Source organism: Salminus brasiliensis, chromosome 11 (genome assembly GCF_030463535.1).
Source record: "Salminus brasiliensis chromosome 11, fSalBra1.hap2, whole genome shotgun sequence".
Lineage (NCBI taxonomy): Eukaryota > Metazoa > Chordata > Actinopteri > Characiformes > Bryconidae > Salminus > Salminus brasiliensis.
In genome coordinates this window covers 23208204-23225088 of record NC_132888.1, presented here as the reverse complement: position 1 = coordinate 23225088, position 16885 = coordinate 23208204, and the positions used below count along the sequence as shown (strand labels likewise).

Here is a 16885-nt window from a genome sequence, read left to right as displayed (position 1 = left end):
ATACAAAGACTTGGATATTATTTTCTATATTTCTATACTTCTACTATTTTGCACAGGTCTATAAGCTTCTGTAATTAACTTAAGGCTAGTCTTTAGTCTCCATTTTCACTTTCCTTCAGACTCCCAGTCTGACCAATGGTACTTGAAATAAGGGGGTTTTATTTTAGAAAAGGTAAATTTGTGATGATGATGATAATGATTATTATTATTATTAATATTATTATCATCATCATCATCATCATCATCAATTTCTATAGCACATCTCACAACAACTATAAAGAACTATGAAAAATATTGTGAAGAAAACAGGACCATTTTTGTCTGCGTTTTGAAGGAGGAGAGAGTGGAACAGTCACAAAGAGATTGAGGCAAAGTACTCCAGAGGTGAGGAGCAGCAGCACTGAATGATCTGCCACCCACAGACGGCAATTAAATTTATGGGGCAGCCAGACGTCCAGAACCTGAAGAACTGAGAGCATGAGGAGGACAGTATGGTAGGAAGAAACGAGACCTTGTAGGGGTTTGAAGGAGGTTAGAAGATTTTCTACTTGGCAGCCAGTGAAGATGCTGGAGGACAGGTGTAATGTGTGCAGTGCGTTTGGTGAGCGTGAGGACCCTTGCTGCAAAATTGCAATAACTGCATTTTGAAGTTAGTAATCTGTGTTACAGCATATGTCGTCCCATAAAACCAACCCCTAAATGATTTCATTTGAGCGCCGGCCTTTGAAACAACAGTGTTGTTTGTTATGCAGATAGTTCTGATGACTTCAGGGGGTATAGTACTTTGGCCCTGTATTAAAAAAAAAACAAATGAAGTCTATCCCAGTTAAAACATCCTCTTAAGTGAAGATTGCAATATAACTATGATATTGCAAGAACTGTCTCCTAATATGCTGCTGTAGGGTACTGTCAGTACTTCTAGAAGGCTGAAAAATGGGAATACACTAGTAAACAACCACCACCAGTGCATAGCAAGTGCAAAAACTGCAGAGCAACAACAATACCTGATGGATGGCGGACAGCCCATTAGGCTATTGTTTTGCTTGTGAAGCCTAGCACAAGTTATTTGAACATGCCCAGTGAAATCCAATGCAAGCATTCTTATGGATTATAAAGGAAAAAAAAGCACAAACCCTTAACAATTGAATGGAAAAGGCTGAAATGCAGATATAATAAAACAAATATCCATAAGTATATAGAAGTGTATTGTAAGAGTAACAATTTCCCCCATAGTTGAATGTCCACAAACCATAGCAAAGGCAAATACTGTGAGGCATATGTACAACGAAATAGCTTTCGAGTGTCTTGATGTTCTTGATTTTTTGACATACTGCTCCCATTTACCCACTGCCCGTGAAGGCCAAAACCAACAGAAACGATCGTGCGCGAGAGCCGAACGTGACATTCGCACATAAATTCACAGGCCTCTGAAACTCTCCGACGGCCAGTCGGCACGCTGCTATATTCAGCAGAATTTCTCGCATTCTTTCATGGCCTTTATTTTCTCCAAGAGAAGCGGGCACACAAATCCTCGCCTCCCGCGGTCCGTCAAAGAGGCTCGATTATTGTTGCTAGGTAACAGTGTGTCACAGTTGAAGTCTGCTTGGCTTTGGATAGCCTCCACTTTGAATGTGAAAAGCGCTGAGCTGGCGTCCCGATTGGCTGCCGGCGGGTAAACGAGATTACGGGTGGTGTCACTTCCGTCCCACGTGACGTCGTCTCCCTCGCCTCGTTAACGGCCAATAACCGGCGGAGAGAAGAGGAGCGCGGGGCAGGGACCGAAGCACCTGGAGGAATTAATGCACGCACCAATTACAGGCAGCTTGATGAGGGAGACGGAGAGGAGAAAGGCTGGGATGAATCAGAGCGCAATTCAGCAGATGCGGGAGCTCGTTCCACCTCCACAGGGCCCAGAGTGGAATGTTTTTCATGACAAAACCTTTAATTACAGACTAAGCTTAGACTCTGGGTTTTATAACTCCCTGCTGAAATGACAAACGCCTGTAGACGTGCGATCACTCAACAGCCTGATTATGTATTCGCTGGGTTGGAGTCGTAGGAGTTGAATCTTTTTTTTTAACTATCAAGCGTATCGATACACAGGTGCAATACTGAGCATTTTTCAAACAGCTGTAGCAATAATAACCTTTATTTATAATAATAACAATATTATTATTAATAATGCTAATAATAAAGCAGTTGCGTTCAGGAGGTTACATACGCTTTCAACAAGCCTGTTTATACCTAGCATTAGCATGCATTTGGTGATCAGACCTCTGTGAGCGGATGACTCGAACCACATTCAGAGGTGGTCAGAGACGGACCTTGCCCACGCTTCCTATGATTGGATTTCGTCAGGCAAGCGGACACACGTCTGACGAAAAAAGGGGTTAATACGAGTAATATTTACTGTGGATCTCTGCTTCTCTCTCTTCCTGTTGCTCGTTTGTGTACGCTTACACTCAGACTTTAAATACTGGTAGATGAGAGCAGTATTACAGAGCACATATTCCACCACTGTTCCAGTAACCTGTTCACAGTCTCCTAAAGCGGGACAATTTGGATGAGAATCTGTTGTTGACAGGACGTAAAATGGACATGGTGTACGTGTTGGTGTGGCTTTTTACGCAGGAAAGTCAACCTTGGACCTCATCTGGTCACACTGGGGATGCATTTTAATGACCAGCGTAAACAGAATCTGGTCAAAGTAGATCCTGATACTATCCAGATACAAAAATGCATGTCAATGCCAGGTGTAAACAGGCCCAAAACGTTCTTTTCTCTGAGTAACACTGGATCTAAAAGTTACAAAATGTCTTTTAAACTTGACCAAGCCAAGACTTCCTAACTTCCTGTAAGTGATCATGTTTGATTACAGGCAGTAGATTCAGCAGTTTGTTGGAAAGTACTTACTGGATTAACCAACACACTGTGTAACAGGAAAGTCCACAGAGCTCAGTGCTGATCTGAGAAGGGTTATTTACACAGGGAGTCTGACACACAAAGTCAGAAATGTCTCCTGGAGCCTTTCTTTGTTTTAAAGATCACTGGTTCAAACAAAGGCAAATAGGGAAAGAGGCAAAGAGGGGAATTAGTTTGGATCATCAAAAACAACCCAAGAATCACCAAGGCTGTGAACTAGGAGCTGCTGGGACACCAGTGTCCCTGTCTTCAGTCAAGTCAGTTTACATCACCATGGACTGAGAGGCTGCAGTCTAAGAAAGAAGCCCTTGCTCCAGAATCAACACATTGTAGCTGACCACACGGACAAAGCCCTAGAGGAATGTTATGGTCACATCCAAGAACACTGAAACACTGGAAAGCTTTGAAATGAAAACTGAAGTTCTGCATTAGCTCTGCCACTGGATGATTCTAGGGTGTAATTAAAAAGTCAATCATGTCACTCACTTAGGATATTTCCAAATAATGGCCTTAAAATTTCACGAAGAGTATTTTTACACCTTCCACCTGCATTGTGCTTGCGAATATATCCACTCTGATGGGCGTGATGGCCTCGAAATTAGGGGTGTTCAGGTCGTGGCAACGGAAAACACATGTGCTCCACTGACTGAAAACAACCTAGGCAGACGTCAGCAGTCAGACATTTGTTGCTATCTTGGCAGTGAATTGTCAACACAGGCACGTGCCTGATGCATGTACACCCCCACTTTACGCCATTGACATAGCAATCCGCCAAAGTGAGACCGCACCTGGCTCTCAAAGGGAATGGCAAGTGACGCGCTGATTAATGGTGATTAATTAAGAGACTTCATACATGACTTCTGCACGTTTCCAGCCACGCAAACTGTACTTTTCCCGTCGTTACGACAGCAAAGACACCGATACGCCCTAAATCAAGCTGCACCTAAAAACATCGCTATAATAGGGCCCTATAACGTTCCTCCCAGCCTTTACCGAGAAAAACAGTTCGGTATTAAAAGTGAAAGTGTTCATTATTTTATTGTTTCTGGTCTCTGATCGTGATAACCTATGTATCTAGAAAGTTTCCAGTCAAGCATACGCTGGTGTAAACAGCATCTAACAGCCCATAAGTAGCTATGTAGTTGGAAACGCCCAGGCTGTTAGTCAGATATCACCGATACCTAGGAGAATTAGGTCTCTAGGTACAAACAGTATGAGGCCACAAGGTCACAAGAACATCTTTAAAAGGTCATTTGCAGATGTCATTTCCATAAACCCAGGGGCATCAATGCATGCTGTGTGGGAAATGGGTCGGGTGAAGTTGAACACATGGGAAAGATTGATTAAGCCTCACAGCCAATCATAGTTCCTCCTGGTGGAATCACTCCTATAGCTTGAGCAACATTAAGCGCAATGGTGCATCACAAAAATGACTCGCTTACAGGGGCAGGATCAAGACTCCTCCATGGCTGAGCAGATTGAAGTGTTTGTGAGCTTAGTGCCAAACAGAAGAACACCACAACTGTACCACAACATGTACTACATGAAGAAAAAAAAGTACAGGGACAGCAGCTCATACAGCTCAGCGTTTTGAGAGTATTCAAGTGAGGTCAGTATGAAGGATGATTGTCTGCTCGCTCGAGAGACCTCTTTCTATTGGTAGTACTTCTCTACAGGGACTAGTCAAGCTGTGTGCGTACACATCTGCACGACTGTGCCAGCAATGGCTGTGACTTCAAGTAGATGAATGCCTTCAGTTGACTGGGGGTCCACAAATACTTAGACATATAGCATGTCTAGTGGGTCACATTAGCTGCTAGAATTTGCTGATATTTGGTGGAATCCATTTTCCCACCTACTCAATTTTGCACATGTCACAGTTACTACTGTGGCATGTAGAAAAATAAGCATAGTTTGCTGCAGAAAATGTGTGCTTTTCACTTATAATTGAAAATGATTTCATATTACAGTACATCTAGGCAAGATGGACTTTCCAGGACTTATTTTGTTGGTAAAAAAAAAAACTGCTAAATGATTACACTGAGTTTAGACATGGCCCTCAAGTTCTTATCAGAATGACTCAATTTCCACAACAATACCAACCCTGCCCTGCACTACCTCCTTCATATAGAGATTCCATTATGTTGCTTGAACCCTCCAACGCTAGCACAATGTGAGGTGAGCAGGTCACAAAAGCACTAAAATGTAAAATGAAAAATAAAACTGCAACATAAACCTGACCAAAACTGCACACATTGGAGGAGAGCTTATGATTTACAGCTCCTGAGTTAGACAATTCTTACATTCTTATAAAGAAAGTCAATTTTTATATATATTTCTAAAAATATTTTTGAACGCATCAGCAGAAATAATGCCCTTTACATTTTATATAGATCTTTATAAGCCCATTAGTGTGTTTTTAGAAATTCTTCGGCTATTCTTCTTCCATCTATCCATTCAGTGAAAGCAGATCATTATTTCGTTGGAATTAATTTTGGTGTCCTCTTCTTTTAACCCCCCCTCCCCCCCATCCCCAGTGGAGAACACGTTTTGGTCCATTTACTGCATACAATGAACAGCGGAAAACAGCTGGAATACATACATTAGTTTATTTCACCACAAGTCATTATTTAGAGTTGGCCACTTGCATGTTTAACAAAAAGGATTAAAAAGATTATTATAGTCCGAAGCACAGTGCTATGAGCTACAGCATCAAATTTAGTCAGTCCTTCCCAAAAACCCACATAATTAATCTAACAGCAGATTAAATCAATCTGCTAAAGATCTTGCCTCATTTGTTTTTCACTTTACCACAGAGAGCAAATTTAATGAGGCTGGTCATTATCTGCCCCTCCTGCTAATGAACCAGAGGGTAAAGTGTGAGGCGCTGACATAACCTTGAGCCCTGTGTGTGAGCGAAAAGATAAAAAGAGAGCAGTTTAATGAATAAAAAAAAAGAGGAATAGAGGAATAGATACTCGAGTTGGGCAGAAGAGGCGAGGAGTAGTAACGAGAGATTTGACTCAGATTAAACCGATTAAACAATGCTCTGAAGTCAGCTCAACTCCCTCATCTTCTCTATATAGACTGCCATTGAGCTCCTCACTTGGCATTCAATGCAAAACCCATTCAAGTCCAAAAATCAGGTCCAATGGCTATGATTGCAACTGACTAACTGGCTTCTAAGGCAAACTTCCTCAGGTTTTCCTCTCGCACACTTCAGGAACCCTGAAGGTCATCCACGACTCACATAACATCAACTGACCGCCAGGGTGGTACTTACAACTGGATAAAGTGTTCCCACAGTGTTAAGGGAGTGCTCAGCTGCAGCCCAAGGTGAGAACAGGATGCCAGTGGCGACAACTCAGTGCTGTCTTGAGTCAGAATGATCAACGTTTGCAGGAAGATCAATGAAGGGATTGATAAATCCAGAACAAAGCCCTTTGGGCAAGGATGCATTCTCCCAATCATTCAAACCCTACTGGAAGCAAAGCAGGCTGATGGAAAGGGCAGACGGCTGATAAACAACATTTCAAAGGGGACGCCATAAAGATTGTCTGAAGACTCTCCTATCAAAACCACCACTACCAGTTAGTAAATCCTGAGAAGAACTTTCAGCTGGGTCAAACAAGTAGACAGGGCAGCCACATAGACCCTGATTGTAGAACGAAATTTCACCACCAACTCCACTGTGCAACAAAGAGGATCAATCTGACAGGTCCTTAGGTTATTAACAGTGGAAAACATGTCTGGTACGGCCACCTCAGGGAACCCCACGTAAGATGCCGTGCCCCTCCTTCCGGACCTTCTGGTCTGGGTCCATGATGTCTGGGTTTAGAGGTATAAGGTGAAAGGCATACAGCAAGTCGTGCACCTGCACATCCTGGCCCAGATGACTGCCCCGACCAAGTCCTGCTAGTTCCTGTCAAAGTGAACAGGTCTACTTGTGCCTCCCTTCTTATACTGACCATATCCAGGTGAATCCTCCAGTGGCTAGGTTTCTGTGTCCGACAAGAGAGTGCCTGCTGTTAGGTTTGTCACAACTGGCAGGTCAGCAGCTCTCAAGGACGGCAACCAAGGGTGAGCCCTCTCCCAGAGGTCCTGTGAAAGGGTCAGCGGTGCACAGAATTTGGTGCTGGCATAGTGACTCACATGATACACTGCTCACCGGAAGGTATTGTTCGAGTGCTCTTGAGAAAGTTGCGATTCATTCTAGTATCATTCATGGTCATCATAACTAAAAGTCGCCTGGCTGCGCAATCGCTGTGACCAAAGCAAGAGGAGAAGGAGGAAGTTTGCAAGTGTGCAATGAGTTTATATACATTTGTATACATTTATATACATTTGCCACGTCATGCATGTTCTTCAATTTCTTGACTTGCAGTTGGCACAGTAGAGAATTATCCACTTGTAAGTACCGCCCTAGTGGTCAGGAGAACAACCAAGTATTCGGGTCTACATGCATATCTCTACAACACTGTTGATCTGGAATTGGCAGGTGCTTCAATTTACGTTGAATCATACTAGAGTCAAATCGAATCAGTGATTCGAAACATTATATTGGGTCAGCAGTGAATCAGTTACAGAATATCACCATGATTAACTGCATCGTTGTTGTATTGTATCATATCATAAACCTTGATGATTCCTTATGCTCCTAAGTAGTACTTTACGTGTGGTTAAAACTGTGAGATTATTTGAAGTTATGCAATGTTCTTCATCTACAACATGTGTTGTTACCATGGCACAAAAGCCACAGAATAAGTTTGATTTGGTTAGAAAAAGAAAAGAACATTTTGTTAAAGAGGAGCAACTTACCTTGACCTCAATAAAGTCAGGCTGGCCTACGGCAATGAGCTCAGCATAGGCCTTCAGTTCATCCACATTCCAAGCCTTCACCAGGGTCAGCCGGTACACCGTGCGCTGTTGCTGCAAAACATAAGCACAGGAAATCCTTAACAACTACAATATTGAAGAGAAAGAGAGAGAGAAATAAAAAAGAACAGCATTATCCCACAAGTAACCACAACCAATGTGATATTTCTGTAAAACAAACCCAAATTAAAATAAAAAAATAAAAAAAATCCAAATGGAGCCAATTACCAATCTGGAAATGAAAAGGGTGGATTTGAAGGTAGAATTAAAGCCAAAATCCAAATTAGTCGTTTTGTCAAATAGTCTCAATCACTTTTAAAATTAGCATATTTCACTGCATGCTGCTTAAAATGGTCAAATTGGATAAAACAATTGGCTGCAACTATGTTGAAACCCCTTTATAGACACTGAATATGTATGTAGTAGTGTAAGGAAAGCGGAGCTGGAACTGAGGAACGGTGTCTAATAACGATACAAATAATGATCTAGCTGCTATAAAAAGATCCAATAATTCAGCATTAAAGCATATACACTGCTGTATAAAGAAAAAGAAAGAAAGAAAGCCCTAGTCAAAGCTGGTGAAACCTGACGATGTCTTTGGGAGACTATGGTGTTGCCGATATTGGAGATAAGTACATCACCTACAGATATCGCCAGTCATGGGAATATGAGTTGTTCCACAAACCACAGCTTTTTCTTGCGCTGCTAGCACTTACCATCTTACTTCGCCATCAACCGCTCCTTTAAAAACTACCTGGAAATAATTTAGCAGGTGGAGCTAAAGACGCATCAGAAATGAAAGTAACGGATCCATTTTTCTTCTTGGTAAGACTTTAGAGAGCCAAACCGAGGGAAGCGAGAGAGAAGAAAGACTAAAGGTTAAAAACTGGCTACAATCTCTTCAGCTTGCTAAGCACACATTGCACTGAGAGGACACAATGAGAGGACAGCAATACTATGCAATAAGACTGGGAATAATAACAGTGGTTATGTTCCAGTGTTAAAACTTTAACACAACAGGTGGCTTCTATGACTTTTTTTTCTGCCCTCTATGAAAGCAAAAACAGCAAGTTCTATTCGGATGCAAAATAACAGGGTTGTAAATCAGAGCATCCCCGCCCCCAAACAAAAGTCATACTTAGGCCTGTCACTATAACAAAATTTTCTGGACGATTAATCGTCTCCTAAATTATCGCGATAAGCGATAATATTGTAATATGCAGAGTAAAATGCGATGTCTTTTATCTCCTTCAGAATGCCGTCTTTCACTTCATTAAATAAAGCTGGAAGGGCAGTTTGAGAGATGTATGTTTTCTTTGGTAATTCATACTGCCTGTCAAACGTTTTCAGCATGTTTTTGAATGCTGGTTTTTCCACCGTATTTAACGGCAGCATCTCTTTGGCTATATAGTGAGTTACACTATTTGTAAACGTGCGCCATTTTACGCTATCACTTATATATTTACACTGTCGAGCAAAGGCATCCGTGATAGTCACCTGCTTGGACGGCCCCTCTCCAACCGGGTTCTTTGTTTCCAGCTTGGTAAATTAAACTGGATGGTTGTGCTTTAAATGGGCTCTTAGGTTAGTTGTATTACCACCTTTTGTTGCCACTGTTTTTAGACAAAGACAGTATACCGCCTCGTTAAAGCTGATGGGCTCTCCGCGCTCATTTGGCTTAAAGCCAAAGTGTTCCCACACTGGAGCAGTGCAATGTGGCTTTGAAACCAAGTCCATCTTGAATTACTTCTCCAAACTTTCTTTCTGGACCCTATTAGCCTCGAATATGTTCGCCAGCTAACACGCCTCCACCTGCGTCTGCCTCCTCTGTGTGCAACGCACGCATTTCCTAACCGATGGATGTCGCTGTCTGGCCCAGACACGTCTTCGCCTTAGATAGGGAGCCGGCGAGAGAGCAGCACCGTGCGCCTTGCAGAAATCTTGCTGCGTTTTTTTCTATTGTAAACAAACTCGCGCGAAAACCAATTGGCTATTATCGGCGTCTGCTAAACTTATCGTGGACACGTCCATTTATTGTACGATAAGTCGATAACGTAATTATCGCGGCAGGCCTAGTCATACTTACTATTTATACATCAAACAACAGCTTAAAATCACATTTTTAGGCATAAAAAACCCACATCAGCCTGGTAACATGAATATAGCAGAACGTCTGTAAGTTACGGAAGTAAAGTTTTTTTTTGTTTTTAAGCAGCAACGCTCCTGCAGCCCTGCTGAATCTTGGTTTTAACAATGACTAGACTTCCTGTCAATTAAATGAAATGGAGAAAAGCGTAGACTTTTTAATAGGCAAGTCTCTCCTTATCTCTGCCTAGAGTGATGCCTGTCAAGTGACCCAAAAATTAAATAAATAAATCAGTCTTACCCACACCCCAGAGTGCACCAGCAGAAAGGCCCTAAGGGGAAGACTTCAATACCAATTTGGGTGATAATGGCTACTCATCTCTCCGACGCCTATTATTTCACTCTGTCAATCATCTCTTCTGGAGAGTTTCTGCTGCTCTGTGGTATTTCTAAGAATAACTGACCTGCTCTGTGCTCCATTACTGCCTCTGTCCAAGGCAGCACAGTCAGCAGTGCCCTAGTCTGATCATACTGAGTGCTGTGCCATGCACCAGACAAACCAGAAGGGGAGAGAGAAAGAACAGAAAGAAAGAAGAAAAAAAAACAAGATGGACAAAAAAAAAACCAAAAACAAAACAAAAACCAGGAGAATCGTAAAATGTAAAAACTTACAGAAAAATGAGACAGAAAGAGAAAGACATTCCAGACCTTCTGGAATGTCATTACTTTTGCAGACAGATAGGCAGGCAGGTAGGCAGACAGGCAGAACAGAGGGAAACTGAAAGACAGACATGTCTGAGAACAGCTGGGGAGGGCAGTGGCTCAACGGTTAGAGCACCAGGCTATTGATGACAAGGTTGTGGGTTCGATACCTGGGCTCGGCAAGCTGCCACTGTTGCCACGCTTTGCGGGTTGATGACAGTTGATGATTAACAGAGAGTTGCAGATGCTTTGACAAATTTGGAGAGGGATAAACATAATTGCAGCTGGATAGACAGACAGACGGACAGAGTTGGAACTGGAAAGACAGACGGACAGAGATGGAAATGGAAAGACAGACAGACGGACAGACAGAGATGGAAATGGAAAGACAGACAGACGGACAGACAGATATGGAAATGGAAAGACAGACGGACAGACAGACAGATATGGAAATGGAAAGACAGACGGACAGACAGACAGAGATGGAAATGGAAAGACAGACAGACAGAGTTGGAAATAGAAAGACAGACAGACGGACAGACAGAGTTGGAAATGGATAGACAGACGGACAGAGTTGGAAATGGAAAGACAGACGGACAGAGTTGGAAATGGATAGACAGACGGACAGAGTTGGAAATGGATAGACAGACGGACAGACAGAGTTGGAAATGGATAGACAGACGGACAGACAGAGTTGGAAATGGATAGACAGACGGACAGACAGAGTTGACGGAGTTGACGGATAGACAGACGGACAGAGTTGGAAATGGATAGACAGACGGACAGAGTTGGAAATGGATAGACAGACGGACAGAGTTGGAAATGGATAGACAGACGGACAGACAGAGTTGGAAATGGATGGATAGACAGACAGACAGACAGAGAGTTGGAAATGGAAAGACAGACGGACAGACAGAGAGAGTTGACGGAGTTGACGGATAGACAGACGGACAGAGAGAGTTGGAAATGGATAGACAGACGGACAGACAGAGAGTTGGAAATGGATAGACAGACAGACAGAGAGTTGGAAATGGAAAGACAGACGGACAGACAGAGAGAGTTGACGGAGTTGACGGATAGACAGACGGACAGAGAGAGTTGGAAATGGATAGACAGACGGACAGACAGAGAGTTGGAAATGGATAGACAGACAGAGAGTTGGAAATGGAAAGACAGACGGACAGACAGAGAGAGTTGACGGAGTTGACGGATAGACAGACGGACAGAGAGAGTTGGAAATGGAAAGACAGACGGACAGACAGAGTTGGAAATGGATAGACAGACGGACAGACAGAGAGTTGGAAATGGATAGACAGACGGACAGACAGAGAGTTGGAAATGGATAGACAGACGGACAGACAGTTGGAAATGGAAAGACAGACAGACAGATGGAAAGAAACAGATTGAGAGCTGCAGATGGATAGACAGACAGAGTTGCAGAGGGATAGACAGACACACTGATGCATTCACAGCAGTAGTGAGATGTAGTTAGTGAAGGGGAGGGTAGGGAAGACGTGCACAACAGTCCACATCATAGCTGCAGGACGTAACGGTCATCAGTCAAACAGTAATTAATAAAAGTTCTGGGCTTCATTCCTCCACTAAAACATACACAAACACAAGCATGCTTTCCGGACACCACTGAAATGTTTTTGTGAGTAATTTGTGAACAGGGGCTAACAGAGCAGCAGATGCTGTGGTTTGAGGTGGTCAGTCTGTCGCTCTGTAGTGGAGTTTTATTGAATATCAGCCTCAGCCTCAGGCACTCTGCCCACAAAAGTACACAGACCGTCTGATGTAAACTGCACAGTGAAACCCCACAGCTCTCACAATCTCGCCTCTCATTATGATGTTAAACTGCCCCCGGCCATCCGCAATTCCACACGCCGCTTTTATCAGCCCGATCAAACTACGATCTAAATGATGCTAGTAGTTCTCAATGGTCATCGGTGCTCACCCGAGTGTTCACGCCGAGACTTTCAGAGAGAGATGGAGCCTGGGAAAATATTCACACTATCCAGAGCTTTGTTTGAAGCTGTTTAACTGGAGTTTGTCTGGCTAAACAGTCTGTGATTGGTTGTCAAATTGGCATGTTCCATCAAACTATGCAGGTCTCACAACCTAACCTGTCTGGCTTACGAGGTTGTATTTCAGCATAGGGCTGTGTATTGTCAAGAACCTGACGATACGATATGCAGGGGGTTCAATTAATATTTTTTCTAATACATTTTTAGAAAACATACAGTCCGAACAGTGGGAGTGGTCAGGGTTTTAACACAGCACAAAAAGTACCAATGCCGCCAATCTGCATGTAATTCATTCAAAATCAATACTGTGTTTTTGAGAATCTCCAAAATTTCGCCTTGCACAGCTTGCGGAGGACTCTGTTTCCTCGTATTAACACACTAATAGCTGACTAGTCTAAGAAACCCCCTACTACACAGTCAACAAAACCTTGGCCACCTTGGCTCTTCCAGGAATCCATTTCCATTTGCATTTGTGGCATTTAGCTGACGCTCTTACCCAGAACGACTTACAAGGTTACCTGTATTACAGAGGTGGGTCAGTGTAGTGTTAGGAGTCTTGCCCAAGGACTCTTATTGGTGTAGCGCAGCATAGTCACCCAGACCGGGAATTGAACCCCAGTGGCATGTAGTGGTGTTATCTGTTGCGCCACACCAACCGCTTCACTATAAGCCACTTGAAAACAAGCCATGCTTCGGCACTCTGAGAACCAGGGTTCCTTTCAAAAACTGAAGAGAAGAGCCTGAAAAGGATTTGAAGAAGTCACACCTGGTAAGATTCAATCCCCAGCTCAGTAAGCATGGCTCATCCGAGCAGAAAACGAGAAGAGCCAAGGACATACTTAGTATGGAAGCAAGACTCCCACGTATGTGAACTTCAAGGGGGGGGGGGAACCCTGACATCATTCGAGCATGGCCGAGAAGAGTGTTAGAAGCAGGGATCTGGGTTGAATATCAATGGTTCCATTTGGTAAGACATTGCCTTTTAATTTACACACAGACTGATATATTTCAATTGTTTATTTCTTTTAATTTTGATGGTTATAACTGACAACTAATAAAAACCTCAAATTCAGTATCTCAGAAAATTAGAATATTGTGAAAAGGTTTACTATTGAAGAAACCTGGTGCCACAATCTAATCAGCTAATTATCTCAAAACACCTGCAAAGGCTGTAGAGGTCTCTCAGTCTAGTTCTGTTGGCTACACAATCATGGGGAAGACTGCTGACTTGACCGTTGTCCAAAAGACAACCATTGACACCTTGCACAAGGAGGGCAAGACACAAAAGGTCATTGCTAAAGAGGCTGGCTGTTCACAGAGCTCTGTGTCCAAGCACATTAATAGAAAGGCGAAGGGAAGGAAAAAATGTGGTAGAAAAAAGTGTACAAGCAATAGGGATAACCGCACCCTGGAGAGGATTGGGAAACAAAACCCATTAAAAAATGTGGGGGAGATTCACAAAGAGTGGACTGCAGCTGGAGTCAGTGCTTCAAGAACCACCACACACAGACAGTTCCACCAGAACCGTCTCTGAATGTCTGATCTTCTTTCCTGAAGGCAGCTCTGGTGTCCCAGTTTGAATTTTTTGAATACCAAACCTCATACACAGCCATCTGAAGCAGAGACGCAGCTTGAAGATATTGTCTTGCCCAAAATACCATTTACATATATCTGAAATCTGCTTTTCCGGATCCACAATGCTAATGTATCCAACAACTGTGAAAACAGAGAGTCTGGATTGTCACACTATGCCTTAAACTACATCAAGTAATCCCAAATAGACCTGCCTATTTGGTTTCGGTCACACTTACTGTTTCTAGAACTAGAGCTGTAGTGAAACAAATAAAGGCAAGGATGAGTCAATATCGAGGCCTTCTCTGCCCAGGCTAAAGTTGTGACTCAAATACAACACCTCTTACATATTGGCAGCCCTGCAAATTTTTAGAAATCTTCATTTCATTTTATAGAAATCTGATATTGAGCATGATGTGGCGGACAGTGGACACAGGAACATTAAGATCTCTGGAGATGAACCTGCTCAGTGTGGTTTGCCTCCATTTAAACTGGCTGAATGTGTGATTGCTGCTACTGATGCCACAAATGCAAATGAAAGAAACTTCACATGACTGAAATCTGAAATTATTTCATACAGTTTAGAAAATGACAGCGTCCTCCTTTAATCCGTCTGTTCCCGAAGGACAGTCCGAACACGAAGTGACCGCGACTTTGACAGGATTCGCCCATGGCTAACAACCAAATAAATGTCCTTAGAGCATCCGTTTGAGACACTGCTGTTCCTGAACTGGGCATGGCTCAGAAAACCAAAGCGGCTTGAAAACGAAGTGCAGATCTAATCTACCACATCAGGCATTTACAAACAGGCCTAATTGCTTAAAATGAATGGCTCATAAAACAGAGCCGCATCAACGAGCATGCATTTGCTAATGGAATCCAAATTAAAATGCACAGCTTTGTACCACAGATTGATGAACTCTTCGCCGGCAGAGAGGGGAAACTGGGCACTGGAGAGGTACGGCTCTAAGAGGATAGATAGGGAACAGGCCACTGAGCTCAGAGCTCAGCTGCAGGGCCAGGCTGGGTAGATTAGCCACACACTGTTTGGCCTCATGAAACACCCGCTGAAAACTCACAGACCATCACTAGTTTGGCCAAAAGTCTAACTACACAGTTTGCCCGATTACCCCAAAACGTTTTTTTTTTTTTTCAGCCAAGACAAAAGTATGGACAAAACCCAGGCTTTAACATGGCTGCTGCTACTGCTTTCAGCAAGGCAACTGTTCTTTTTTATATCATACAAAGTCAAAAAGCACTCAAGTCTGTTTTACACCCAATTGTGGATGCGGTCATTACTTAAAACGATGCCATAGAATGGCAGGAGAATATAGAATATGCATGAGAGTTTGGGCTCTCCACTCAGCATGTTTAGCTAGCCGGGGAGATGAGGCAGGCTAGGGTTAGCTTTTAGCCTAGCACTGATTCCACCTCACCCTTTTTGAGGCTTTTGCTACCCTGAGCACTGCTTTCCAGGTCCCTTTCTGCGCACAAGAACACTGGTAAAGCCACATTTACAATCTATCTAGCAGAGATATGCATGCTGAACATTGTTACAGCTGCACATGGTGGGAAGACTGGTTCAGAGGACCTGCAAGAGTAATAAACGCACCATGTTCTCAGAAAGAGGCCGGTGCGTTCTTACCACACAGCCCTCGTTGACTAAGGCAAAAAGGGTCAAGGGTCAAGGTTCCAAACTTAGATGCCACTGCACTTCAGCAGAGGTTCACGACACGTCACGTCATCAGTTCCATGTACCAAACTCTCATTATTCAAGTACGCCAAGATGGATGATATTTTCCATTCTACGGCACCAAACGTTATAGACTGTTTGGCAAAAAGAACAGCATGATTTATTATAAAGAGAGCATACTGTGACGTCCTTATTGCTCCTAACCTCTACAAAGAAATATCCTGCTAAGCCAGATAGATGTGGACTCAATTTCAGCTTCATCTTTGTAAAGGTTTATACTCTACGTCTGCATCAGCATCAGCAGATATGTGCAGGAAATCAGATATCAACAGCAGCCCACAATTCCCAGGTCAGTGCTTCCCTTACACTGTGCATGAGAACAGTGACCTCCTACGCTTCAATTCTCTGAGGGACGATCTTGTCAATTTATTTGCAACACCTCCAACTCACTGCCTGCCTTTTCTACTGCTTAATCAGCTCATATAGAGCTGCACAGAGCTTTCGTCTGATAGACAAATAACGTGGCTGTGCAATAACGGGCAACTCTCGCCCATGCATCACATTAACAGTAAAACCATCAGGCGGCTGATCTTCATTACAACGCTTATGACATATGCAAAAATGATGCATCGAATTACTAATAAACCACATGTAACATCAGCATGTCCAGCAAAAGACATCTCTGAAACTAGACCAACGTGTATCTCTGAAAGGTTAGCAGAGCCCTCCCAGAGGAGTAGCATCCACTGGGATTACACTGGCCACATCGCTTCAGCCTGCTCTGAAAGGATCTACACATGTAGGAATTTTAGCACTGACACAGGAAATAGCTGAGACCCTTACATAAAGAGAAGCTCATCACCGGCCATTGTAACGATGGACCTAAACCCGGCAGCAATATTAGTTAACATTCCAAGGACAGGCTCAAGGTAACCAGCGGAACCCTTTCTGTTGTAGCATTTACAGCGCAGATTATTGGTGTTAAGAGTTCCCTCCCACTAGTTTCACA

General features: G+C 43.2%; 1 protein-coding gene across 2 annotated transcripts in view; it reads right to left on the bottom strand.

The window, feature by feature from the left end:
• tyw1 (tRNA-yW synthesizing protein 1 homolog (S. cerevisiae)) overlaps nucleotides 1-16885 on the bottom strand; it is a 91130-nt gene that overhangs the window by 19405 nt on the left and 54840 nt on the right. For both annotated transcript variants that reach the window (XM_072691248.1, XM_072691249.1), the window contains exon 14: nucleotides 7741-7851. In XM_072691248.1, coding sequence (XP_072547349.1) covers nucleotides 7741-7851 — 111 coding nt within the window. The remainder of the gene's footprint in view (nucleotides 1-7740; nucleotides 7852-16885) is intronic.